At 46.2% G+C, this 27,972-nt stretch overlaps 1 protein-coding gene across 1 annotated transcript in view; it reads left to right on the forward strand.

Moving 5' to 3' along the window:
• LOC116374881 (transcription factor SOX-6) overlaps window positions 1-27,972 on the forward strand; it is a 201,694-nt gene that overhangs the window by 102,291 nt on the left and 71,431 nt on the right. The window contains exons 7-8 of the mRNA XM_031831135.1: window positions 2,714-2,803; window positions 27,790-27,962. Coding sequence (XP_031686995.1) covers window positions 2,714-2,803; window positions 27,790-27,962 — 263 coding nt within the window. The remainder of the gene's footprint in view (window positions 1-2,713; window positions 2,804-27,789; window positions 27,963-27,972) is intronic.

Raw genomic sequence — 27,972 nt, forward strand, 5'->3', positions numbered from 1 at the left:
GTATGGGTGTATATATTAACATGAGTTTGTGAGTGAGTGTTTGTGTGTTTGTGTGAGTGTTTGTGTGTGTGTTCTTTCTGCCTGAGTCGGTAGAGGAGTGTGTTGCTGTTGTTGTGCATCTGTACTGAGGGAGAGCTGTTATCTGGGGGAGTGTGTTGATGGGGATAAGTCCGGGAGGGAGAGGAAGCTTGCTCACCCAGGGGTGAGGCCCATGGAAGAGAAGCGGAACTCATTCACTCCCCCTGCCCTCAACCCCTGTGTGTCTGTGATCCCACTGCCAGGCGGGGAAGCAGGGAGTCAACACACACACACACACACACACACACACACACACACACACACACACACACACACACACACACACTGCACCTCTCTCATCCCGGGTCAGGGGGACAAACTGTGAGTCGGGGATTGGAAAGTCAATAAAGCAGAAGTAATGTTATAATGACCTGAGCCTGTGATGTCCTGTTGGCCTCTCTGCCACGGAGGAAGTGGACAATCAAACAAAATGGCCACTCCACTTTATCTTTTTGAAAGACAACATTAAACAGAGGCAGGCTAACCATTGAGCCCCTATTACTCCCAGCCTCCCAGTCCCTCTGAACTTGATGTGTTTTCATAGTGAGGTATCATGTTTGGATTTTGGAAGTGAAGGGTGAAGACATTACACCCCAGATAAAAGGAATCATCAGCTGTGTACTTTCTAAACTGTTTACATCTCCTCAGTCAGAGGAAGAGAGAGGATAATAATGGGAGAATGATCCAAACCATTTAGGATATCTCTCTCTCTCTCTCTTTCTCTCTCTCTCTCTCTCTCTCTCTCTGTCTCTCTCTCTCTCTCTCTGTCTCTCTTGCATATCTCCTTTTCTGTACAGTATAATGTAAATTAATATATCTGAAACATGAAAAATCTAATGAAATATCAAATGTATTGTATAATGATACATCTTTACACAACAGATCTTGATCTAGATGATAATTTTATTCTGTTCATTCCACTGCCTCCAGACCATGTGATGACTACTATAACCTGAAAACACAAAGCACTCCTAAGACAATCCCTGAAGGCATCCAGAAGTATGTTCTTATGAATTATACCCTTTAGTTGGTAGACAGAGACCACAAATGAGCCATTGTCAGGAGAGTGGTTAAACCATTCCCGATGGAGTCCCAATGCTTTCTGTGAACTGCAACAATGTCTGCGTTTTCTGTTTGCCCTTTACTCCCTTTCAGAGTGAACAAACCCTGTCTTACACTCCATGTTGTCATCTTCAGGCAACATGACTTGAAGACAATCTGTTTAGGGCTCCTGTTTTCAGGAGCAGTCATGTCAGTTAACATGGAGCCCGACGTAGAAACAACAGCAGCATGGTTCTATATTTACTAGAGAATAGACATCAGAGAGTAGAGAGTAGACATCATTCCGGAACAGTTGACTTGCGGTATTAACTATATATCAAGCCTTAACCAGCAGTATGAAGGTATGAGAGGAGATCTAGGACTGCTCTCATGGGTAAGTCAGGCATCAGCTGGTGGGTATGTCCATGGTGGCAGCCCCACTTTGTGAGTAGGAGACAGACAGATAGACAAACAGACAGACAGACAGACAGACAGACAGACAGACAGACAGACAGACAGCAGGGCCCTGCTCAGTGCTAATCCTGGATCTTGGTATAGTGGCCTGGCTGTCTTAGTGCAGTTCAGACAGGGGGCAGCGTGCCTGGGAGCCTGCAGTTTGACTTGCGGAGGGTGGAAGGGATGGGAGGAGAGACGGGGGTGGGTGGTGTTTGATGGGAACAGGCTGACCTCTGCGCAGTGCGGGGACCGGCGAGGCCCGGGTCGGCTGGGCCAGCAGTGTGTTCTTTATCAGCTACCACAACGACAGCATGGCAGATTCCAGCCATTCCTCCACTGATTCATTGTCAGCCGGACAAATGTTAATTGTTTTCATCACTGGCGGCTGTGAGAACGCTTGGACACACCCTGTCTCAACCCTTACCTCCTTCTTAATGTCTCTGCACTGTCTCTGCCCTTACCATGGCTATACTGTCTGTCTCCCCCTCTCTCACCCCATCTATCTGTCTAACCTTTTACCGTCTTCAATGGGTGCTCAAGAGTGAATGTGTTTTAATCTACCATCAGTAATTAGAGCTATTCAGTTGGGAAAGGAGTGAATGGTTTTTAGTTGTAATTAATAATATTAATTCTGAATGACATGTGACATTGTCTTGTTTTAACCAAGAAGCTGTCAATGTTTTATTTTGACCGTTGGGGACAAGACACCTTTAGTGTGTATGTTTGTATTAACATACACAGCTAGATTTGACAAGGAGTGTTGATGGGTGTGTTAGTTGTGTTAGTATTACTGGAGTGCTGAGGCATGTGTGAGAAACTGACACTTTTGGCATGTGAATGACAACAGAGAAAGCACCTCTCTTTAGAAACATATTTCCTCTACCTCCATTTTGTTATGAGAAGAAAAAGTTCAGGCTCCTTTTCATTGTTATACAAATACCAGTAATTCAATTCAAACTGAAATTACATGAATGAAATTGGAACCTTCAAAATATTATCGTATAATATCGTAAAAATCTAAATACATAAAAATTGAATTTGGATTTGATGTACCCTTTCCTGAAAGAAATCCGTTGGAGAAATGAATTTGAAAATGAAAGCATTTTAAAAGGTCTCTTTTCTTTCCCATGTCTTTCAGAATCCAGTTGCATGGAAACACTTCTGTCAAAAGACTGGAAAGAGAAGATGGAAAGGCTCGACACCGGTGATCTTCTGGGAGAAGTTAAAGGTAAGCTTGATGCTGAGGTCACTCACAACCGCAGCGGTCTCTTGTAAAGAGTGTCTTAAAGTGAGATTAACAAATCCTTCTATTCCTATCAGACATACATAATCTATACATAATCTAAGAAACAGGCTTGTACTCTGAAATTAGACAAAAGCTCTTGGCTGCCTTCCCTAGTTCTTTTCTGCACTTTCCTTATCTGTTATGTCAAAATGCCTCTATCCAGAGACCTCTCTTTAAATTCCAAACCCATTTCCCAGTCTGTCATTTTGTTTGTGTCTGTGGTTTACTGTTAGAGACTAGGCAGTGGTCTGCTATATAAAACTATAAGACTAGAGACACTGCTTCCTACTCATGCAGTGGGTTCATGTCGAGAGAGGAGAGATGAGGGGCGATAGAGAAGAGAGGGGAAAGAAGAGAGAGGAAGGAAAGTGCAGAGACGAGGAGAGCCCTCTCTCTTCTAGGTCTCTCACATCTGAAAGGAATTCTGCCTTGATTCTGGTAGTGAACACCCTGCACAGCCCAGCACAGCCCAGCTCTCCCTCCAAATCTGTATTTATGCGCAGGGAAGGTGGGGCTGGGCAGGCGGCTGGGTTTTTTGCAGGTCCAGTTCCTAGCACTGACTGTTACTAAAAAGGTGTTTATGTAGCTAGTGGAGAGGAAGGCACAATACCAGCTGTCTGATAACACCAGGCTCTATACCTCTCTCTCTCTCTCTCTCTACCTCTCTCTACCTCTCTCTACCTCTCTCTACCTCTCTACCTCTGTCTCTCTCTCTCTTTCTCTCTCTCTCTCTCCTTCTTTTCTCTATTACTCGCTTCCCTGCCAACCCCCATACTCTCAAGCCTGTGCCTCGCATCACAAAATGGTGTATATTAATGATTGTATTATTAATGTTAATTAATGTTTACAAGAATATACTCATATCTATATATCCATGTAATTTTAGCTAAACACAGACGATGCTGCTCTGCTCATCATGCACAATTGTAATCATCAGAACTATTCAAAGACATCTGAAAGTAGCATTCTGCTAGCGCATGCATTGGAATGTTTTGCATTTTTTTATGATGTACTCCCACTTTAATAGCTCTTTTTATCATATGGTTGGCAATCATAAATAATATTTGTCCTTGGTTTTAATTATGGGATGACATTTTCTCTGTGTGCCGGGGAAGACTAAAACTATTGCATGTTGTAATAAGTATATTCATGGTCAATAACCTTAATGAGCTGAAATATGAATCATGTCTTGGTAAACCAGATTCATTGTAGCTGACCCTGTTGAAAGCAGATCTATTTAAATAACAGGGCATTTTTCTGTTTGATAAATGGTAAGGGTGAGGTTATTCCACAGCGGTGTAAACAGGTAGCGAGGGAGCCTGATAATGCCCACTGTGGCCTTTGTTGACTCACATGCAAGGAGACACAGTGAACACTAGACTTAGAAATATAACTACTTTTCATATCACACCGGTAGGCTGTCTAAGGTTTTTAATTAGCCTGCCATTTCATATGACTGTAGACATTTCAAAGGACTGCTTTGTGCTCCCCCTTACAAATGTCTCTTTCTGCGTTTGAAGTCTGCCGGATGTAAATACTGGCAATTAAAAAGAAGCCCAGGGTTGGAGACACACAAGGTCCTCCTAATTAAACCACAAACAAAGACACCAAGCAGAAAACACCTTCTGATTACGATCTAAAGTGTTATGATGAATCAGAGTATTAATTGTTAGGTTAAAATGCATACAAAGGGTAAGCATGCCGGTAGGTTTAAGTTAACGGAGGACAGCGCTGGATAAAGGCTAACATCTATAAAAGCTACGTACTGCCTCAGTGGCCTTGATACTGGTTCTCTACTCAGCGGACATTAAATCTGGAACCAATGGCATTGTACATTCTGCCTAGACTACATCCTTTGTGGCATTGTTCATTTGTTACAAAAGATTGCTTTTGATGTTCAAAGATAAATAAGTGAAATATAAAATTCTGTCCCTTTTGAACTGAAAGACTGGTAATTTGTATTTTTTCCCTCACAAGACTGCCTTTGAGTTAGCGGTAGAGAATCTAAAAGTCTCTGTAGTTTTTGCTCAACTGCTTTCCATATTTTCCACCTTATGAACCTGTCATGGATGGCACCTTGTCATACTGTTGTAGTTGCAAGAGGAGGAATCTGCTGGGTTAAGACTCACAGTGGAATTATCACACAGGAGAAGACAATAGGTGGAACAGAATTTTGACCGAAGGCTTCACTTCACCAATGAAAAGAAGTGCATTCTTTTACACTATGCATTTGTGTTCAGACATGCCCAGACTACATTATGCTCTTGGGGTGAAACACAAAGTACAGTAAACAAAACAATGGTATCCAAACATCTGGCTTTCCTTTATCTTACACCCAGTTCTACGCAACCAAGCATTTAGTGCCTCACGTACATAGTTATAGTGTATTGTCATGTGCTTTCCTTTATCTTACACCCAGTTCTACGCAACCAAGCATTTAGTGCCTCACGTACATAGTTATAGTGTATTGTCATGTGCTTTCCTTTATCTTACACCCAGTTCTACGCAACCAAGCATTTAGTGCCTCACGTACATAGTTATAGTGTATTGTCATGTGCTTTCCTTTATCTTACACCCAGTTCTACGCAACCAAGCATTTAGTGCCTCACGTACATAGTTATAGTGTATTGTCATGTGCTTTCCTTTATCTTACACCCAGTTCTACGCAACCAAGCATTTAGTGCCTCACGTACATAGTTATAGTGTATTGTCATGTGCTTTCCTTTATCTTACACCCAGTTCTACGCAACCAAGCATTTAGTGCCTCACGTACATAGTTATAGTATATTGTCATGTGCTTTCCTTTATCTTACACCCAGTTCTACGCAACCAAGCATTTAGTGCCTCACGTACATAGTTATAGTGTATTGTCATGTGCTTTCCTGCACTAGAATGGGTCTGTGGTTAAACTGATACTGGTACCTCCAGTAAAATGGAGTCAATTTGAACTGTTTCCATCAATACAGGATAGGAAGTATGCTTAACAGAGACATAGAGAATAGAATGATTTGGGTGTAATGATGTCAGATGTTTATCAGCCTTGTCCTTTAAGCTGTGAGAGATGAACAGCTGCAGGAAGAGAGAGGGAGGGAATGGTTTGTGAAGGGGTATTAGTGGTGGATTACTTTTCACCAGCCGATTCCAGAGGTAACTGATTGTTTTCATACCTGAGCTTAGCTGTCAATCATGAGGAACGGTGAGAAGGGAGATGAGATCTCCTGAACAAAACCACAGAGCAAGAGAGGGAGGTGGCCTGGAGGATGTCCAAACCACAGAAAGGAGCAGAGAGGGTGGGGGGGGGGGGGGAGAAAGCAAGATAGAGCAGAGAGGGAGAGGAGAGAGAGCACAGAGAAAGATAGAGAGAGAGACCTGGGACATGGCTGCTCAGACATGAGGCTGTTTTAATTATGGTCCTTCAAAGAGAATCTCTTTCTGTGAAAGCTGTGCCACAACGGCAGAGAGATCTCATACACTATAGTATGTTTCCAGTACTCCTGTCCTTTATTCTGTCTGTACTGTTTATGTTTGTAAATTGTTTTAAATGGTCAATGATTAATTGGATAATTGGTTAATAATTGGTTAATTGGATCATTACAAACCCTGCCCTCCTTTATGCAATAAAACCTACTTTGGAGGAAAACCGGGGTGATTTTAGCCTCACTCCGTGCCTCACATATGTCAGTTGAAGAATTCAGGTGATGTGCATGTAGTTAATGTAAATCCATTGGAATGTGAATGCAGGTTTATGGGGGAAAGGCTTGGTCAAATAAGCTCTCCCTGTGCAGTGTGGCTTTCATGTATACTCAATCAGGGCCTTTGAGACCCACACACTGCAGGACTGTTTAACTTTCCCTGTAGCCATCCAGTGTCCGACAGCCCCCCTGAAAAAAACGGCAAAGCATTTATTCAACTGAATAAAAAAATGTGGTAGTTCAATTGGAACACAAACTGCATTCATTATCTCAGAAGGTCTGATATAAAAATGATGCTCAGCATTGTACATTTGTGTTAAAATGGCAGCTTGAATTCTATATAAACGAAAATTAAGCCTCTTGCACTTCCATAATCAATTTGTGAATGCTGTCTACGTGACAGTGGCGGGGTGCACATTGACAGTCCTGTGGCAGGCAGATAAGTAGAAGCTCTTTAAGGGGAGAGCGAGGAGCGGGGCCGGGCAGGGCCGCAGCTGAGACTGATTTGATGCTGCTCCTACCTGGCCTCGCTTCTCCCATCCCGACAGAGGACTACTGTGTGGACACAGAGCTGGGGTTGTTCAGCCAGCTGGGTTTACTTCAAAACATGATTATTCAATTTAACATTCAGCTTTATTCTTAATGGCTCCAATAAAGTCTAGAGCGAATGCCAATGGAGATTCCACACTATATCTGTAAATACACACAGAACCACAAGCATATTTTCTAGTGGGAGCAGATTTTTATCGGCTCAGGATAACATTGTCGTTTCGTGTTTCTTTCACCTAGTTTCTCGGTTTCAAAATATTCACACATGGCCATTTTAGTAAAAACTTAAACTGTCACGAATAGACAGTGCATAAACATTCAAAATCTCTCTCAGAGAAATATTATAAATTGCTTCTTAGTGGAATTGAATGTAAGGTGGTAAATGTGACTGTCACGAAGACTAAATGACCTAGTGAATCTGTGTTATACAGCTATGTGTATTTTGAGGAGAGAGCTGTGTATGTTTGATAGTGGAACCTCTATTTAGAGGGGAGGGCGTAGGGAGGGACCATCTCAGCCCATCACACACTGAAATATCCCTCCAATTCCCCCAATTCAAAAGTGCCACAGTTTGCATTTTTCTCCCAACACTTCAATAGTCTTCTGTTGGCCCTGTGTACCCAGGTGAAATATGAGACACCGTAAATCATTATTCTTCAGACTGCATTTGCGAAATGAATGTATGGGCCTAATGCCCTCTGTTTTTCTCCCTTAATGAATTGAGGCATTTAGCTTGTGGAAAGGAACACCTTGTCTGTGTGTGTGTGTGTGTGTCCTCTCTCACTTTCTCCCTCCTGGCTCTGTGTTTTGAGAGGAGACAGGCAGACTGGAGTGGGTTTGGTGGTGTCTGGGTCAGCCACTGCTGGTGTCGGTGTGGGCAGAAGCCCTGTGCCATGGAACCAGGCATTTACTTATACACTTATATTACTTATACATTTGACACTTAAAATTAGTTTTCATTTAACTCCCGAATTTCAGTGTTTTTACATTTAATTTACCAAATTATATTTTCTATTACTACAAATAATTAGTTTAATTCAGACATGCAGGTATTATTAAGAATACAATAATCAATTTATATCTTAAGTTACTACCAGGAATCACCAGCAATCCTTATTTTAACGATTGACAAATATACACCTCTCTCACTTATAGAAGTGTAGTAAATGGAATATTTATCAGTCTCACAGCCGTGTAATGCTGCTTAAGCACTGGCTGCTATGTCTGGGCTGGGTTAGTACATGTCACGCTGGATTTCCACCTACAGCTGCTCTAGTGCTACGGCTCCGGAGCCAGCCCCTCTGCTGATCTACCAGCAGCCACGGAGACACAACACACACGCACGCACATACACACACACACACAGTCAACATCTTTGGAAATCAGGGACAACATTAGTGAAAGAAAAGAACATGAGATGCAATCCCTCATATTATGGTTCTAAATAAACCAGGGTAGATGCATGAATTATAGCCCAGACCAGTGAATTGGTTCAATGTAAGAAAACACACATTCCCTTCCGTTCCAAGGTTTTCCTGACCATTGTTCAGACCGAGAGCTCCTTTTGTCATTCTCTAGACAACTCCGATGTGAGGGAGGGAGGCCCTGAAAGCTGATCAGTGTTTGTAGCATTTTATAATAAACCTGGACTAGAAGTGCTTCTCCTAACATGAAAGCAGAAGAGGTCATTACCATACACGTCATGAGGGATGACTGGATGATGGAGAAAATCTAGTGTACCTCGTTGTGTGCTTCAACCTTTGTCACATGACTTGCCAGTGTGGTCAGCGCTCTACAGATCCCTTTAATTACAGTTCGTCCTCTCCTTCGATAATGGTTCCTGTTGAAAACACAGACTGAACTGTCTCGTCTCTGGGTGGGATTATGGTTCCCTCTGTGAAGATAGCAGTCTGTTATCAGTGTTCAGCCGTATCTGTTCAGGTCTGTAAGGCTGCTATCGTCGAGCTCTGATGAAGTACCTCGTCCGATGTCACTGATACACAGTGGAGTGCTGAGGCTTTCACATTAGCATAATTACACTGAAGAGGCAAGCCTCTTCCATCGTTGTATTACTAGCCTGCATTAGTGTTCAGTGTGAACGTCAGGCCTCTTCCATCGTTGTATTATTAGCCTGCATTAGTGTTCAGTGTGAACGTCAGGCCTCTTCCATCGTTGTATTATTAGCCTACATTAGTGTTCAGTGTGAACGTCAGGCCTCTTCCATCGTTGTATTATTAGCCTACATTAGTGTTCAGTGTGAACGTCAGGCCTCTTCCATCGTTGTATTATTAGCCTGAATTAGTGTTCAGTGTGAACGTCAGGCCTCTTCCATCGTTGTATTATTAGCCTGCATTAGTGTTCAGTGTGAACGTCAGGCCTCTTCCATCGTTGTATTATTAGCCTACATTAGTGTTCAGTGTGAACGTCAGGCCTCTTCCATCGTTGTATTATTAGCCTGAATTAGTGTTCAGTGGGAACATCAGGCCTCTTCCGTCGTTGTATTATTAGCCTGAATTAGTGTTCAGTGTGAACGTCAGGCCTCTTCCATCGTTGTATTATTAGCCTGAATTAGTGTTCAGTGTGAACGTCAGGCCTCTTCCGTCGTTGTATTATTAGCCTGAATTAGTGTTCAGTGTGAACGTCAGGCCTCTTCAGTCGTTGTATTATTCGCCTGAATTAGTGTTCAGTGTGAACGTCAGGCCTCTTCCATCGTTGTATTATTAGCCTGAATTAGTGTTCAGTGTGAACATCAGGCCTCTTCCGTCGTTGTATTATTAGCCTGAATTAGTGTTCAGTGTGAACGTCAGGCCTCTTCCGTCGTTGTATTATTAGCCTGAATTAGTGTTCAGTGTGAACGTCAGGTCTCTTCAGTCGTTGTATTATTAGCCTGAATTAGTGTTCAGTGTGAACGTCAGGCCTCTTCCGTCGTTGTATTATTAGCCTGCATTAGTGTTCAGTGTGAACGTCAGGCCTCTTCCATCGTTGTATTATTAGCCTACATTAGTGTTCAGTGTGAACGTCAGGCCTCTTCCATCGTTGTATTATTAGCCTGAATTAGTGTTCAGTGTGAACGTCAGGCCTCTTCCATCGTTGTATTATTAGCCTGAATTAGTGTTCAGTGTGAACATCAGGCCTCTTCCATCGTTGTATTATTAGCCTGAATTAGTGTTCAGTGTGAACGTCAGGCCTCTTCCATCGTTGTATTATTAGCCTGAATTAGTGTTCAGTGTGAACGTCAGGCCTCTTCCGTCGTTGTATTATTAGCCTGAATTAGTGTTCAGTGTGAACGTCAGGCCTCTTCAGTCGTTGTATTATTAGCCTGAATTAGTGTTCAGTGTGAACGTCAGGCCTCTTCAGTCGTTGTATTATTAGCCTGAATTAGTGTTCAGTGTGAACGTCAGGCCTCTTCAGTCGTTGTATTATTAGCCTGAATTAGTGTTCAGTGTGAACGTCAGGCCTCTTCAGTCGTTGTATTATTAGCCCGAATTAGTGTTCAGTGTGAATGTCAGGCCTCTTCAGTCGTTGTATTATTAGCCTACATTAGTGTTCAGTGTGAACGTCAGGCCTCTTCAGTCGTTGTATTATTAGCCTACATTAGTGTTCAGTGTGAACGTCAGGCCTCTTCAGTCGTTGTATTATTAGCCTACATTAGTGTTCAGTGTGAACGTCAGGCCGATGAAGTCGTTGTATTATTAGCCTACATTAGTGTTCAGTGTGAACGTCAGGCTGATGAAGTCGTTGTATTATTAGCCTACATTAGTGTTCAGTGTGAACGTCAGGCCGATGAAGTCGTTGTATTATTAGCCTACATTAGTGTTCAGTGTGAACGTCAGGCCGATGAAGTCGTTGTATTATTAGCCTACATTAGTGTTCAGTGTGAACGTCAGGCCGATGAAGTCGTTGTATTATTAGCCTACATTAGTGTTCAGTGTGAACGTCAGGCCGATGAAGTACGCTTTTATTATTAACCACCTGGAGCGTCAATCAAAACACTTTTTTGAGAAATATTTAGAAAATATATGTTAAACACTTGGGGAGACGTTGCTATAGATGCAGAAAGGATGTCTATATAGGGAGATAGAATTAACACACACACTGCAACCAAATGAGTTTAGTACAGTATACTCACATCAGCATAAACAAACACTTCCCAGTGGTTTTAGATGGTGTCTGTTTCTAGCAGTTCCCTGCTGATGGATAACCACTCCATGAGGAATTCATGGCCATGTAGTCCAGTATCTAAGGCTGTGAGGATTGATGGTCTGGGCTGTCATAGCCTGACATGTTGGTGTGTCCTTACTCATGCTTGTTAATGATGGTTTATTGGCAGGATGAACAGTTTTATATCATCACAGAGGCAGCAGGCCAGGTAAAACAGCTGCTACTCATATTGTCTCTGTTCGTTCTGACTCGGGCACCCAGGTACTTTAATACCGTTTTTACTTGAAACACATATGGCCTTAGAGCATTTCTGAACAAGCGTATATACAAGCCTAAAACATAGTTAAGGTTAAGTCAAATCTCTGTAGCTCGTCAAATACCCTTTTGTTGTCTCTGGTTGTGCTTGCTTAGCAGGCTCATAGCCAGTTGTTTTATCCTATGGATTATTTAGGCTACACATGACAAATATTTTGTTTTAGCAGTCACAATGTATAATATTAATGTAGATTTCCTGACATTAATATATGAATGGTTTTTGAAAGGCATAGTCATCCTCACCATGATTTTTACTGGTAAACATTCTGTTGTGTGTGTGTGTGTGTGTATTTGTTTGTGTTTGTGTTTGTATGTGTAAATGTGTGTTTGTGTTGATTCAAAATTAGGATTTAATTGCTTTTGGAGCAAGGTCCAAAATTCTTTCATTGCAAGGCTACAGGAAGCAGTACTAGATTCCATTTGCAGTAATTCAATTGTATCTTTGTATTTTTTTCTTCTTTAGAAGACATGAACATGGGGTCAGAGGACTACTGAGTTCATATTAGTGTTACAAATTGTATTGCACTGAACACACCAGCGCTACAGAATCATCACCCTGTGTGTACTGTATGTGTGTGTGTGTATGTGTATGTGTGTGTGTGTGTGTGTGTGTGTGTGTGTGTGTGTGTGTGTGTGTGTGTGTGTGTGTGTGTGTCTGTGCAGTGCGTACATTCAGCCAGAGGTGTTAACTTTTCTCATGTGGATGAGCAGCACAGAACAGCTCCTGCCTTCAGCACGCCAGGCATGCTAGCTATGTGCAGTGTGTGTCCGGACACAGCCCGGCACAATTGCAGCATTTAGACAAGTCTTAATTTACTTAGGATGGGCTGGCAGCATACGGGAGGATCCACAATAGCTGACTGATGGAGGGACAAAGAAATTGCAGTGTTCTGGTGTAAAAAAAAAAGTCTTTCAGATTGGGTCATAATGGCTCAGCTGTCCTAACCAAAGGAAGGGACAGAATAAGGTGCCTTGTGATTTTTCTCTCTTCACCCCCGTTCCTTTTCTCCTTTTTTTGTGCCTGAATCTTTTATCTGCGTTACTCACCAGGGACTCTTCAAAGTAACAAGCCTCCTTCTTTTCCCTGGTGCTGGACTTGGAACCCAAATTAGAGACTGCTTGATTAGAAGAAAGCGAAGGGGGCCAAGAGAGGGAGATGTGGGTATTGGACAGAACAAATCACACCCCTACAAAGTGCCTTTTATCCACAGACTCCAAGGCCCGACTCCCCTCCCAGCAACCAAGGCCTGCTTGTTTTTCTCTTATCATTTATTTAGTCGCTGGTTTGGTTGATGTTTTCTGCCCTACTTTGTGACGTTTAAAAGAGGCAGGCGTCTGAAAAGGTGAATGCTGAATGAGGTGGTGAACAACAAGACTTTGTTGTCTGTCTCCTCCAGAGTGTCAGTCTGTCATGTTCTCCTTGAGCATGAGGGCTGAGGGGAGATGGGAGAGCACGGGATCACCTGCCCATCTTCCAACCTGCCTGCTCATGGGACATCCTGGGCCAGACTGGCTCCTGATCCAGCCCCAACAGCCCGAGGCAGGGTGGGAGAAAGAGGAAGCGCTCCCAGAATGTCACAACACATTGGAAGTGGGGAACCAGGCTGCTTCATGTAGTGAGGAGGCATCCCTCGGCTGTCCATCTCCCACTGCAAACGGGATGTGAGGAGACACGTTAACGGGCTGGCTTGGCCCCAACGCTGTTAAGAGCCATGCAATATGCAGGAAACTGCCTCTTTGTCAGCAGGCCGGTCAGACAAACACCGCCGCTGTCCTATACTGCACCGCCCAATAAAAGTTTTATCTACGTTTTCATTTAGAAGAAAATGAATTTTACACGAAACCAGGCCAACAAAAGACATATGTAGTCCAATGAGGTGATGCTGATGTACAGGGAAGACATATGTAGTCCAATGAGGTGATGCTGATGTACAGGGAAGACATATGTAGTCCAATGTGGTGATGCTGATGTACAGGGAAGACATATGTAGTCCAATGTGGTGATGCTGATGTACAGGGAAGACATATATAGTCCAATGAGGTGATGCTGATGTACAGGGAAGACATATGTAGTCCAATGTGGTGAGGCTGATGTACAGGGAAGACATATGTAGTCCAATGAGGTGATGCTGATGTACAGGGAAGACATATGTAGTCCAATGAGGTGATGCTGATGTACAGGGAAGACATATGTAGTCCAATGTGGTGATGCTGATGTACAGGGAAGACATATGTAGTCCAATGAGGTGATGCTGATGTACAGGGAATACATATGTAGTCCAATGTGGTGATGCTGATGTACAGGGAAGACATATGTAGTCCAATGAGGTGATGCTGATGTACAGGGAAGACATATGTAGTCCAATGAGGTGATGCTGATGTACAGGGAAGACATATGTAGTCCAGTGAGGTGATGCTGATGTACAGGGAAGACATATGTAGTCCAATGTGGTGATGCTGATGTACAGGTAAGACATATGTAGTCCAATGTGGTGATGCTGATGTACAGGTAAGACATATGTAGTCCAATGTGGTGATGCTGATGTACAGGGAAGACATATGTAGTCCAATGTGGTGATACTGATGTACAGGTAAGACATATGTAGTATGACGTGGTGATGCTGATGTACAGGTAAGACATATGTAGTATGACGTGGTGATGCTGATGTACAGGGAAGACATATGTAGTCCAATGTGGTGATACTGATGTACAGGTAAGACATATGTAGTATGACGTGGTGATGCTGATGTACAGGGAAGACATATGTAGTATGACGTGGTGATGCTGATGTACAGGGAAGACATATGTAGTATGACGTGGTGATGCTGATGTACAGGGAAGACATATGTAGTATGACGTGGTGATACTGATGTACAGGGAAGACATATGTAGTATGACGTGGTGATGCTGATGTACAGGGAAGACATATGTAGTATGACGTGGTGATGCTGATGTACAGGGAAGACATATGTAGTATGACGTGGTGATGCTGATGTACAGGGAAGACATATGTAGTATGACGTGGTGATACTGATGTACAGGGAAGACACATGTAGTATGACGTGGTGATGCTGATGTACAGGGAAGACATATGTAGTATGACGTGGTGATGCTGATGTACAGGGAAGACATATGTAGTATGACGTGGTGATGCTGATGTACAGGGAAGACATATGTAGTATGACGTGGTGATGCTGATGTACAGGGAAGACATATGTAGTATGACGTGGTGATACTGATGTACAGGGAAGACATATGTAGTATGACGTGGTGATGCTGATGTACAGGTAAGACATATGTAGTATGACGTGGTGATGCTGATGTACAGGGAAGACATATGTAGTATGACGTGGTGATGCTGATGTACAGGGAAGACATATGTAGTATGACGTGGTGATGCTGATGTACAGGGAAGACATATGTAGTATGACGTGGTGATGCTGATGTACAGGTAAGACATATGTAGTATGACGTGGTGATGCTGATGTACAGGGAAGACATATGTAGTATGACGTGGTGATGCTGATGTACAGGGAAGACATATGTAGTCCAATGTGGTGATGCTGATGTACAGGGAAGACATATGTAGTATGACGTGGTGATGCTGATGTACAGGGAAGACATATGTAGTATGACGTGGTGATGCTGATGTACAGGGAAGACATATGTAGTATGACGTGGTGATGCTGATGTACAGGGAAGACATATGTAGTATGACGTGGTGATGCTGATGTACAGGGAAGACATATGTAGTCCAATGTGGTGATGCTGATGTACAGGGAAGACATATGTAGTATGACGTGGTGATGCTGATGTACAGGGAAGACATATGTAGTATGACGTGGTGATGCTGATGTACAGGGAAGACATATGTAGTATGACGTGGTGATGCTGATGTACAGGGAAGACATATGTAGTATGACGTGGTGATGCTGATGTACAGGGAAGACATATGTAGTATGACGTGGTGATGCTGATGTACAGGGAAGACATATGTAGTATGACGTGGTGATGCTGATGTACAGGGAAGACATATGTTGTATGACGTGGTGATGCTGATGTACAGGGAAGACATATGTAGTATGACGTGGTGATGCTGATGTACAGGGAAGACATATGTAGTATGACGTGGTGATGCTGATGTACAGGGAAGACATATGTAGTATGACGTGGTGATGCTGATGTACAGGGAAGACATATGTAGTATGACGTGGTGATACTGATGTACAGGGAAGACACATGTAGTATGACGTGGTGATGCTGATGTACATGGAAGACATATGTAGTATGACGTGGTGATGCTGATGTACAGGGAAGACATATGTAGTATGACGTGGTGATGCTGATGTACAGGGAAGACATATGTAGTATGACGTGGTGATGCTGATGTACAGGGAAGACATTGCTCAGGTCAAGTCAAATTTAGATAATCTGATGTCAAATCAATGTTATGTTTTACCAACTATCTTCTAAAAAAACATTTTGGCTAATTATAATTGTTTTAACAAGATTCACTGTCCAAATCAGCTTACTGGTGTCACGCCCTGACCTTAGAGAGCCTTGTTTATTCTCTATTTGGTTAAGTCAGGGTGTGACTTGGGTGGGAAAATCTATGTTTCTATTTCTTTGTTGGCCCAGTATGGTTCCCAATCAGAGGCAGCTGTTTATCGTTGTCTCTACAGTAGAGACAAGACAATACAGTAGACACAAGACAATACAGTAGAGACAAGACAATACATGGGAGACAATACAATACAGTAGGGACAAGACAATACAGTAGAGACAAGACAATACAGTAGAGACAAGACAATACAGTAGAGACAAGACAATACAGTAGAGACAAGACAATACAGTAGAGACAAGACAATACAGTAGAGACAAGACAATACATGGGAGACAATACAATACAGTAGGGACAAGACAATACAGTAGAGACAAGACAATACAGGGGAGACAAGACAATACAGTAGAGACAAGACAATACAGTAGAGACAAGACAATACAGTAGAGACAAGACAATACAGGGGAGACAAGACAATACAGTAGAGACAAGACAATACAGTAGAGACAGGACAATACAGGGGAGACAAGACAATACAGTAGAGACAAGACAATACAGTAGAGACAAGACAATACAGGGGAGACAATACAATAGAGTAGAGACAAGCCAATACAGGGGAGACAAGACAATACAGGGGAGACAAGACAATACAGTAGAGACAAGACAATACAGTAGAGACAAGACAATACAGGGGAGACAAGACAATACAGTAGAGACAAGACAATACAGTAGAGACAAGACAATACAGGGGAGACACGACAATACAGTAGAGACAAGACAATACAGTAGAGACAAGGCAATACAGTAGAGACAAGACAATACAGTAGAGACAAGACAATACAGGGGAGACAAGACAATACAGTAGAGACAAGACAATACAGTAGAGACAAGACAATACAGTAGAGACAAGACAATACAGTAGAGACAAGACAATACAGGGGAGACAAGACAATACAGTAGAGACAAGACAATACAGTAGAGACAAGACAATACAGTAGAGACAAGACAATACAGGGGAGACAAGACAATACAGTAGAGACAAGACAATACAGTAGAGACAAGACAATACAGAGGAGACAAGACAATACAGTAGAGACAAGACAATATCAAATCAAATCAAATTTATTTATATAGCCCTTCGTACATCAGCTGATATCTCAAAGTGCTGTACAGAAACCCAGCCTAAAACCCCAAACAGCAAGCAATGCAGGTGTAGAAGCACGGTGGCTAGGAAAAACTCCCTAGAAAGGCCAATACCTAGGAAGAAACCTAGAGAGGAACCAGGCTATGTGGGGTGGCCAGTCCTCTTCTGGCTGTGCCGGGTGGAGATTATAACAGAACATGGCCAAGATGTTCAAATGTTCATAAATGACCAGCATGGTCAAATAATAATAAGGCAGAACAGTTGAAACTGGAGCAGCAGCACAGTCAGGTGGAAGTTGAAACTGGAGCAGCAGCATGGCCAGGTGGACTGGGGACAGCAAGGAGTCATCATGTCAGGTAGTCCTGCAATACAGTAGAGACAAGACAATACAGTAGAGACAAGACAATACAGTAGAGAAAAGACAATACAGTAGAGAAAAGAAAGAGATGAGGACCAACTTGTCTTTGTACAGGGGACAGCGTTCCTCTTTCTCCCACCCTGCCTTGGTATAGAGGGCAGCCTGTTGTCTTGGTACAGAGGGCAGCCTGTTGTCTTGGTACAGAGGGCAGCCTGTTGTCTTGATACAGAGGGCAGCCTGTTGTCTTGGTACAGAGGGCAGCCTGTTGTCTTGGTACAGAGGGCAGCCTGTTGTCTTGGTACAGAGGGCATCCTGTTGTCTTGGTACAGAGGGCAGCCTGTTGTCTTGGTACAGAGGGCAGCCTGTTGTCTTGGTATAGAAGGCAGCCTGTTGTCTTGGTATAGAGGGCAGCCTGTTGTCTTGGTACAGAGGGTAGCCTGTTGTCTTGATACAGAGGGCAGCCTGTTGTCTTGGTACAGAGGGCAGCCTGTTGTCTTGGTACAGAGGGCAGCCTGTTGTCTTGGTACAGAGGGCAGCCTGTTGTCTTGGTACAGAGGGCAGCCTGTTGTCTTGGTATAGAGGGCAGCCTGTTGTCTTGGTATAGAGGGCAGCCTGTTGTCTTGGTACAGAGGGCAGCCTGTTGTCTTGGTACAGAGGGCAGCCTGTTGTCTTGGTACAGAGGGCAGCCTGTTGTCTTGGTACAGAGGGCAGCCTGTTGTCTTGGTACAGAGGGAAGCCTGTTGTCTTGATACAGGGGGCAGCCTGTTGTCTTGGTACAGAGGGCAGCCTGTTGTCTTGGTATAGAGGGCAGTCTGTTGTCTTGATACAGAGGGCAGCCTGTTGTCTTGATACAGAGGGCAGCCTGTTGTCTTGGTACAGGGGGCAGTCTGTTGTCTTGATATAGAGGGCATCCTGTTGTCTTGGTACAGAGGGCAGCCTGTTGTCTTGATATAGAGGGCATCCTGTCGTCTTGATATAGAGGGCAGCCTGTTGTCTTGGTATAGAGGGCAGCCTGTTGTCTTGATACAGAGGGCAGCCTGTTGTCTTGGTACAGAGGGCAGCCTGTTGTCTTGGTACAGAGGGAAGCCTGTTGTCTTGATACAGGGGACAGCCTGTTGTCTTGGTACAGAGGGCAGCCTGTTGTCTTGGTATAGAGGGCAGTCTGTTGTCTTGATACAGAGGGCAGCCTGTTGTCTTGATACAGAGGGCAGCCTGTTGTCTTGGTACAGAGGGCAGCCTGTTGTCTTGATATAGAGGGCATCCTGTCGTCTTGATATAGAGGGCAGCCTGTTGTCTTGGTATAGAGGGCAGCCTGTTGTCTTGATATAGAGGGCATCCTGTTGTCTTGATATAGAGGGCAGCCTGTTGTCTTGATACAGGGGGCAGTCTGTTGTCTTGGTACAGGGGGCAGTCTGTTGTCTTGGTACAGAGGGCAGCCTGTTGTCTTGGTACAGAGGGCAGCCTGTTGTCTTGGTATAGAAGGCAGCCTGTTGTCTTGGTACAGAGGGCAGCCTGTTGTCTTGATACAGAGGGCAGCCCGTTGTCTTGATATAGAAGGCAGCCTGTTGTCTTGGTATAGAGGGCAGCCTGTTGTCTTGGTACAGAGGGCAGCCTGTTGTCTTGGTATAGAGGGCAGCCTGTTGTCTTGGTACAGAGAGCAGCCTGTTGTCTTGGTATACAGGGCAGTCTGTTGTCTTGATACAGCGGGCAGCCTGTTGTCTTGATACAGAGGGCAGCCTGTTGTCTTGATACAGAGGGCAGCCTGTTGTCTTGGTACAGAGGGCAGCCTGTTGTCTTGGTACAGGGGGCAGCCTGTTGTCTTATATAGAGGGCATCCTGTTGTCTTGGTACAGAGGGCAGCCTGTTGTCTTGATATAGAGGGCATCCTGTTGTCTTGATATAGAGGGCATCCTGTTGTCTTGATATAGAGGGCAGCCTGTTGCCTTGATACAGGGGGCAGTCTGTTGTCTTGGTACAGAGGGCAGCCTGTTGTCTTGGTACAGGGGGCAGTCTGTTGTCTTGGTACAGGGGGCAGTCTGTTGTCTTGGTACAGAGGGCAGCCTGTTGTCTTGGTACAGGGGGCAGTCTGTTGTTTTGGTACAGAGGGCAGCCTGTTGTCTTGGTACAGAGGGCAGCCTGTCGTCTTGGTACAGGGGGCAGCCTGTTGTCTTGGTACAGGGGGCAGCCTGTTGTCTTGGTACAGAGGGCAGCCTGTTGTCTTGGTACAGGGGGCAGCCTGTTGTCTTGGTACAGGGGGCAGTCTGTTGTCTTGGTACAGGGGGCAGTCTGTTGTCTTGGTACAGAGGGTAGTCTGTTGTCTTGGTACAGGGGGCAGTCTGTTGTCTTGGTACAGGGGGCAGTCTGTTGTCTTGGTACAGGGGGCAGTCTGTTGTCTTGGTACAGGGGGCAGTCTGTTGTCTTGGTAAAGGGGGCAGCCTGTTGTCTTGGTACAGAGGGCAGCCTGTTGTCTTGGTACAGGGGGCAGTCTGTTGTCTTGGTACAGAGGGCAGCCTGTTGTCTTGGTACAGAGGGCAGCCTGTTGTCTTAGTACAGGGGGCAGTCTGTTGTCTTGGTACAGAGGGCAGCCTGTTGTCTTGATACAGAGGGCAGCCTGTTGTCTTGGTATAGAGGGCAGCCTGTTGTCTTGGTATAGAGGGCAGCCTGTTGTCTTGGTACAGAGGGCAGCCTGTTGTCTTGGTACAGAGGGCAGCCTGTTGTCTTGGTACAGAGGGCAGCCTGTTGTCTTGGTACAGAGGGAAGCCTGTTGTCTTGGTATAGAGGGCAGTCTGTTGTCTTGATACAGAGGGCAGCCTGTTGTCTTGATACAGAGGGCAGCCTGTTGTCTTGGTACAGGGGGCAGTCTGTTGTCTTGATATAGAGGGCATCCTGTTGTCTTGGTACAGAGGGCAGCCTGTTGTCTTGATATAGAGGGCATCCTGTCGTCTTGATATAGAGGGCAGCCTGTTGTCTTGGTATAGAGGGCAGCCTGTTGTCTTGGTACAGAGGGCAGCCTGTTGTCTTGGTACAGAGGGCAGCCTGTTGTCTTGGTACAGAGGGAAGCCTGTTGTCTTGATACAGGGGGCAGCCTGTTGTCTTGGTACAGAGGGCAGCCTGTTGTCTTGGTATAGAGGGCAGTCTGTTGTCTTGATACAGAGGGCAGCCTGTTGTCTTGATACAGAGGGCAGCCTGTTGTCTTGGTACAGAGGGCAGCCTGTTGTCTTGATATAGAGGGCATCCTGTCGTCTTGATATAGAGGGCAGCCTGTTGTCTTGGTATAGAGGGCAGCCTGTTGTCTTGATATAGAGGGCATCCTGTTGTCTTGATATAGAGGGCAGCCTGTTGTCTTGATACAGGGGGCAGTCTGTTGTCTTGGTACAGGGGGCAGTCTGTTGTCTTGGTACAGAGGGCAGCCTGTTGTCTTGGTACAGAGGGCAGCCTGTTGTCTTGGTATAGAAGGCAGCCTGTTGTCTTGGTACAGAGGGCAGCCTGTTGTCTTGATACAGAGGGCAGCCCGTTGTCTTGGTATAGAAGGCAGCCTGTTGTCTTGGTATAGAGGGCAGCCTGTTGTCTTGATACAGAGGGCAGCCCGTTGTCTTGGTATAGAAGGCAGCCTGTTGTCTTGGTATAGAGGGCAGCCTGTTGTCTTGGTACAGAGGGCAGCCTGTTGTCTTGGTATAGAGGGCAGCCTGTTGTCTTGGTACAGAGAGCAGCCTGTTGTCTTGGTATACAGGGCAGTCTGTTGTCTTGATACAGCGGGCAGCCTGTTGTCTTGATACAGAGGGCAGCCTGTTGTCTTGATACAGAGGGCAGCCTGTTGTCTTGGTACAGAGGGCAGCCTGTTGTCTTGGTACAGGGGGCAGCCTGTTGTCTTATATAGAGGGCATCCTGTTGTCTTGGTACAGAGGGCAGCCTGTTGTCTTGATATAGAGGGCATCCTGTTGTCTTGATATAGAGGGCATCCTGTTGTCTTGATATAGAGGGCAGCCTGTTGCCTTGATACAGGGGGCAGTCTGTTGTCTTGGTACAGAGGGCAGCCTGTTGTCTTGGTACAGGGGGCAGTCTGTTGTCTTGGTACAGGGGGCAGTCTGTTGTCTTGGTACAGAGGGCAGCCTGTTGTCTTGGTACAGGGGGCAGTCTGTTGTTTTGGTACAGAGGGCAGCCTGTTGTCTTGGTACAGAGGGCAGCCTGTCGTCTTGGTACAGGGGGCAGCCTGTTGTCTTGGTACAGGGGGCAGCCTGTTGTCTTGGTACAGAGGGCAGCCTGTTGTCTTGGTACAGGGGGCAGCCTGTTGTCTTGGTACAGGGGGCAGTCTGTTGTCTTGGTACAGGGGGCAGTCTGTTGTCTTGGTACAGAGGGTAGTCTGTTGTCTTGGTACAGGGGGCAGTCTGTTCTCTTGGTACAGGGGGCAGTCTGTTGTCTTGGTACAGGGGGCAGTCTGTTGTCTTGGTACAGGGGGCAGTCTGTTGTCTTGGTAAAGGGGGCAGCCTGTTGTCTTGGTACAGAGGGCAGCCTGTTGTCTTGGTACAGGGGGCAGTCTGTTGTCTTGGTACAGAGGGCAGCCTGTTGTCTTGGTACAGAGGGCAGCCTGTTGTCTTAGTACAGGGGGCAGTCTGTTGTCTTGGTACAGAGGGCAGCCTGTTGTCTTGATACAGAGGGCAGCCTGTTGTCTTGGTATAGAGGGCAGCCTGTTGTCTTGGTATAGAGGGCAGCCTGTTGTCTTGGTACAGAGGGCAGCCTGTTGTCTTGGTACAGAGGGCAGCCTGTTGTCTTGGTACAGAGGGCAGCCTGTTGTCTTGGTACAGAGGGAAGCCTGTTGTCTTGGTATAGAGGGCAGTCTGTTGTCTTGATACAGAGGGCAGCCTGTTGTCTTGATACAGAGGGCAGCCTGTTGTCTTGGTACAGGGGGCAGTCTGTTGTCTTGATATAGAGGGCATCCTGTTGTCTTGGTACAGAGGGCAGCCTGTTGTCTTGATATAGAGGGCATCCTGTCGTCTTGATATAGAGGGCAGCCTGTTGTCTTGGTATAGAGGGCAGCCTGTTGTCTTGGTACAGAGGGCAGCCTGTTGTCTTGGTACAGAGGGCAGCCTGTTGTCTTGGTACAGAGGGAAGCCTGTTGTCTTGATACAGGGGGCAGCCTGTTGTCTTGGTACAGAGGGCAGCCTGTTGTCTTGGTATAGAGGGCAGTCTGTTGTCTTGATACAGAGGGCAGCCTGTTGTCTTGATACAGAGGGCAGCCTGTTGTCTTGGTACAGAGGGCAGCCTGTTGTCTTGATATAGAGGGCATCCTGTCGTCTTGATATAGAGGGCAGCCTGTTGTCTTGGTATAGAGGGCAGCCTGTTGTCTTGATATAGAGGGCATCCTGTTGTCTTGATATAGAGGGCAGCCTGTTGTCTTGATACAGGGGGCAGTCTGTTGTCTTGGTACAGGGGGCAGTCTGTTGTCTTGGTACAGAGGGCAGCCTGTTGTCTTGGTACAGAGGGCAGCCTGTTGTCTTGGTATAGAAGGCAGCCTGTTGTCTTGGTACAGAGGGCAGCCTGTTGTCTTGATACAGAGGGCAGCCCGTTGTCTTGGTATAGAAGGCAGCCTGTTGTCTTGGTATAGAGGGCAGCCTGTTGTCTTGGTATACAGGGCAGTCTGTTGTCTTGATACAGAGGGCAGCCTGTTGTCTTGATACAGAGGGCAGCCTGTTGTCTTGATACAGAGGGCAGCCTGTTGTCTTGGTACAGAGGGCAGCCTGTTGTCTTGGTACAGGGGGCAGCCTGTTGTCTTATATAGAGGGCATCCTGTTGTCTTGGTACAGAGGGCAGCCTGTTGTCTTGATATAGAGGGCATCCTGTTGTCTTGATATAGAGGGCATCCTGTTGTCTTGATATAGAGGGCAGCCTGTTGCCTTGATACAGGGGGCAGTCTGTTGTCTTGGTACAGAGGGCAGCCTGTTGTCTTGGTACAGGGGGCAGTCTGTTGTCTTGGTACAGAGGGCAGCCTGTTGTCTTGGTACAGGGGGCAGTCTGTTGTCTTGGTACAGAGGGCAGCCTGTTGTCTTGGTACAGGGGGCAGTCTGTTGTTTTGGTACAGAGGGCAGCCTGTTGTCTTGGTACAGAGGGCAGCCTGTCGTCTTGGTACAGGGGGCAGCCTGTTGTCTTGGTACAGGGGGCAGCCTGTTGTCTTGGTACAGAGGGCAGCCTGTTGTCTTGGTACAGGGGGCAGTCTGTTGTCTTGGTACAGGGGGCAGTCTGTTGTCTTGGTACAGAGGGTAGTCTGTTGTCTTGGTACAGGGGGCAGTCTGTTGTCTTGGTACAGGGGGCAGTCTGTTGTCTTGGTACAGGGGGCAGTCTGTTGTCTTGGTACAGGGGGCAGTCTGTTGTCTTGGTAAAGGGGGCAGCCTGTTGTCTTGGTACAGAGGGCAGCCTGTTGTCTTGGTACAGGGGGCAGTCTGTTGTCTTGGTACAGAGGGCAGCCTGTTGTCTTGGTACAGAGGGCAGCCTGTTGTCTTGGTATAGAAGGCAGCCTGTTGTCTTGGTATAGAGGGCAGCCTGTTGTCTTGGTATACAGGGCAGTCTGTTGTCTTGATACAGAGGGCAGCCTGTTGTCTTGATACAGAGGGCAGCCTGTTGTCTTGATACAGAGGGCAGCCTGTTGTCTTGGTACAGAGGGCAGCCTGTTGTCTTGGTACAGGGGGCAGCCTGTTGTCTTATATAGAGGGCATCCTGTTGTCTTGGTACAGAGGGCAGCCTGTTGTCTTGATATAGAGGGCATCCTGTTGTCTTGATATAGAGGGCATCCTGTTGTCTTGATATAGAGGGCAGCCTGTTGCCTTGATACAGGGGGCAGTCTGTTGTCTTGGTACAGAGGGCAGCCTGTTGTCTTGGTACAGGGGGCAGTCTGTTGTCTTGGTACAGAGGGCAGCCTGTTGTCTTGGTACAGGGGGCAGTCTGTTGTCTTGGTACAGAGGGCAGCCTGTTGTCTTGGTACAGGGGGCAGTCTGTTGTTTTGGTACAGAGGGCAGCCTGTTGTCTTGGTACAGAGGGCAGCCTGTCGTCTTGGTACAGGGGGCAGCCTGTTGTCTTGGTACAGGGGGCAGCCTGTTGTCTTGGTACAGAGGGCAGCCTGTTGTCTTGGTACAGGGGGCAGTCTGTTGTCTTGGTACAGGGGGCAGTCTGTTGTCTTGGTACAGAGGGTAGTCTGTTGTCTTGGTACAGGGGGCAGTCTGTTGTCTTGGTACAGGGGGCAGTCTGTTGTCTTGGTACAGGGGGCAGTCTGTTGTCTTGGTACAGGGGGCAGTCTGTTGTCTTGGTACAGGGGGCAGTCTGTTGTCTTGGTAAAGGGGGCAGCCTGTTGTCTTGGTACAGAGGGCAGCCTGTTGTCTTGGTACAGGGGGCAGTCTGTTGTCTTGGTACAGAGGGCAGCCTGTTGTCTTGGTACAGAGGGCAGCCTGTTGTCTTAGTACAGGGGACAGTCTGTTGTCTTGGTACAGAGGGCAGCCTGTTGTCTTGGTACAGGGGGCAGCCTGTTGTCTTGGTACAAGGCTCAGCCTGAGCTCCCCACAATGCCGCCCAACATCAAAACACTGAGCCCTCTATTAGTATTCTGTTAGTGTTTGTGCAGGCCTGCACTCCCCACACATGGCCCCCAGGCTAGAGCCCACGGGATCCCTTTGTGGCCCACGAGCACTGGCCTGCTCCTGGAAGTCAGAAACATGCACACACACACTCACACGCATTTAACAAGCAATCCTATACTACCATACTCTAAAATAGTATTGACATTCACTGATTGGTCTCTGAGTTAACATCATTGAAGAGCTGGGATCCTGAGAGGACAGTATTGAGTCCAGATGTTTGCTTCGCTCTCTCACTGCCACTCCTGCACCCCCCTCACTGGACTTGCTGTCTTCTGCAGTGTAGCTACTGGTGACCTGTGACAGATACATCTCGCTGGCCCACAAAATGCTGTGGCTTTATGGACACAGCCAAAGGTTAATAAAATCGCTGTTGAATGTAAATTTTTTACAGATAAGGTATTCACAACAAGTGGTCAGGTGAATAAGAAGTCCATTCAGGCCTGGGAAACCGCACACAGGCTCAGTGAATAGCTGCTTTTAGGTGCTTTTTTCTGAAGAGGATAAATGGAGAATTGCAACTCTCTTCCATTGCGGCAAGCAGTGCTAGGCAAGGCTGCCAGTAAATTGCCCTGAATGGGTTCTGGAGGTTGACAGGCCCTATTAAGACAAATGGCCTTCCTCATCGGAGAGATAAAATAAATCAGGTGTTTAGTCAAATTAATATAGTTGGAGTGGAGAGGGCCCCGGGGAGCCCTGGGAGAAACTCAAGACAGATGTGTCCAAAGGATAGAGGAAGACACCCAGGAAAGAAAGAATTCAGCTCCCTCTGAATCCCTCTGAATCCCTCTGGCCCCCAGACAGACTTTACTGTACTGATATCTGTCCTTTATCCTTCTCTCTTTTAGTTTCTCTCTCTGCTGTTCTGCTGTAGTCTCTCTTTTTTTAGTCTCTCTCCCACTTTCTCTCTCTCCTTCTCTCTCTCTCTCTTTCTCTCTGCCTCTCTCTCTGTCTGTCTCTCTGTCTCTGTCTCTGTCTCTGTCTCTGTCTCTGTCTCTGTCTCTGTCTCTGTCTCTGTCTCTGTCTCTGTCTCTGTCTCTGTCTCTGTCTCTGTCTCTGTCTCTGTCTCTGTCTCTCTCTCTCTCTCTCTCTTCTCTCTCTCTCTCTCTCTCTCTCTCTCTCTCTCTCTCTCTCTCTCTCTCTCTCTCCTCTCTCTCTCTCTCTCTCTCTCTATCTCTCTCTCTCTATCTCTCCCCCTCTCTCATTGTGCAGTAGCTCCAACCTCTGCATGTCACACAGGACTGCAGCGAGAGGAGAGTGAGTTACTGTCCAGCCTCTCACTGGCAATTATGTTGGTTGTGTAAGTCAATGGGAGGATCACTTAGCATTGATTAGGCGAAGATACTGAGCAGAGCAGTGCAGTGGAGATGCTCTCCATCACGGGCGCTGAACTAGGACATGTGACTGGAGGAAGAGGAGACACACATCCTCACCGGGGCTGCGTTCATCATCGTATTCTTGCTCTGAACCATTTGCTGTTATTAATCAGAGGTGAAACTGCTTACAGTAATTAGCAGCTTTGGACAGCTGTGGTACGTAGTGTTGTGGGCGTTTCTAGGAGGCGTGGCACCTGTTAGTGATCTAGTAATTATCCATCACCCAGGAGAAACATGACTCCTCTCTCTCCTCTGTGTGTATTTCAGGGCAGCAGTCTAGTTGGTGTTGCTATGTGTTGTCACTTGTCAGAGGATGCAGTAGAGTAGCTATAGATGTCTACATGCAGTGACCCTCTTAGAGAGAGCTGTCTGTGTCTGCTCCTCCCCTAATTAGATAGAAAAGGAGGAGGGGAGAGGATGAAGCGAGGAGGTGAGTCATTAGAGACAGTGGCAACATCTCGCTACGTGAGCTGGTGGTGTGACAGAGGAAGGGGAGTGAGACGAGAAGGATGTGACGGGCTGCTTGCTGTCTGCTGCTATGTTGTGACTTTGGCACTCATCTGCCACCTCACCCCATCAGCTCCCCCACAACCTCCATCAGCCCCCCCACAACATCTATCAGCCCCCCCCCAGCCCCCATCAGCCCCCCCAACAGCTCTCCTTATTCCCGGGGAACAATCCCTCCCTGCCCCTTTTCTCTTCTCACCCTCTGTGAAGCTGTGAGCAGCTAAAATGGACAACTCAGGGCTGTGACCTCAGCACTGTTAAGGAAGTCATTCCACAGTCAGTGGCAGATCAAGGCTGGCGTGAGACACTAAAGTCTTCTTTGACAGGCCAAGTATTTCAGATGTTGATATGAATAGATTCATAGAATAGTACAATAAAACATGTTCTGCATTTATTTTCAGCTCATTGAAATAAGGATCCTGACACATACTGTAGAAGCCTAGAAAGAACCTGTTTCTTGGTTTTTCATAATGTTCTCTCTCATGCTTGCACTGTATCTGTATCTGTTTTGTCCATGTGTGCTCAAGGGTATTCTCTGTATAGTACACATGTGAGTACTGTGTGTCCATCTCTATCCTGACACCCCTAACCATGATCACCCTGCTGACCTCTAACCTTTCACCTGACCCCTGTTCCCCCCCTCCAGGTACTCCAGAGAGCCTGGTAGAGAAGGAGCACCAGCTGAGCACCATGATCACTCAGCTGATCAGCCTGAGAGAGCAGCTCCTGGCCGCTCACGATGAGCAGAAGAAGCTGGCCGCCTCACAGATGGAGAAACAGCGACAGCAAATGGAGCTGGCCCGCCAGCAACAGGAACAGGTAAGAACAC

This window comes from Oncorhynchus kisutch, linkage group LG8 (assembly GCF_002021735.2).
Source record: "Oncorhynchus kisutch isolate 150728-3 linkage group LG8, Okis_V2, whole genome shotgun sequence".
NCBI lineage: Eukaryota > Metazoa > Chordata > Actinopteri > Salmoniformes > Salmonidae > Oncorhynchus > Oncorhynchus kisutch.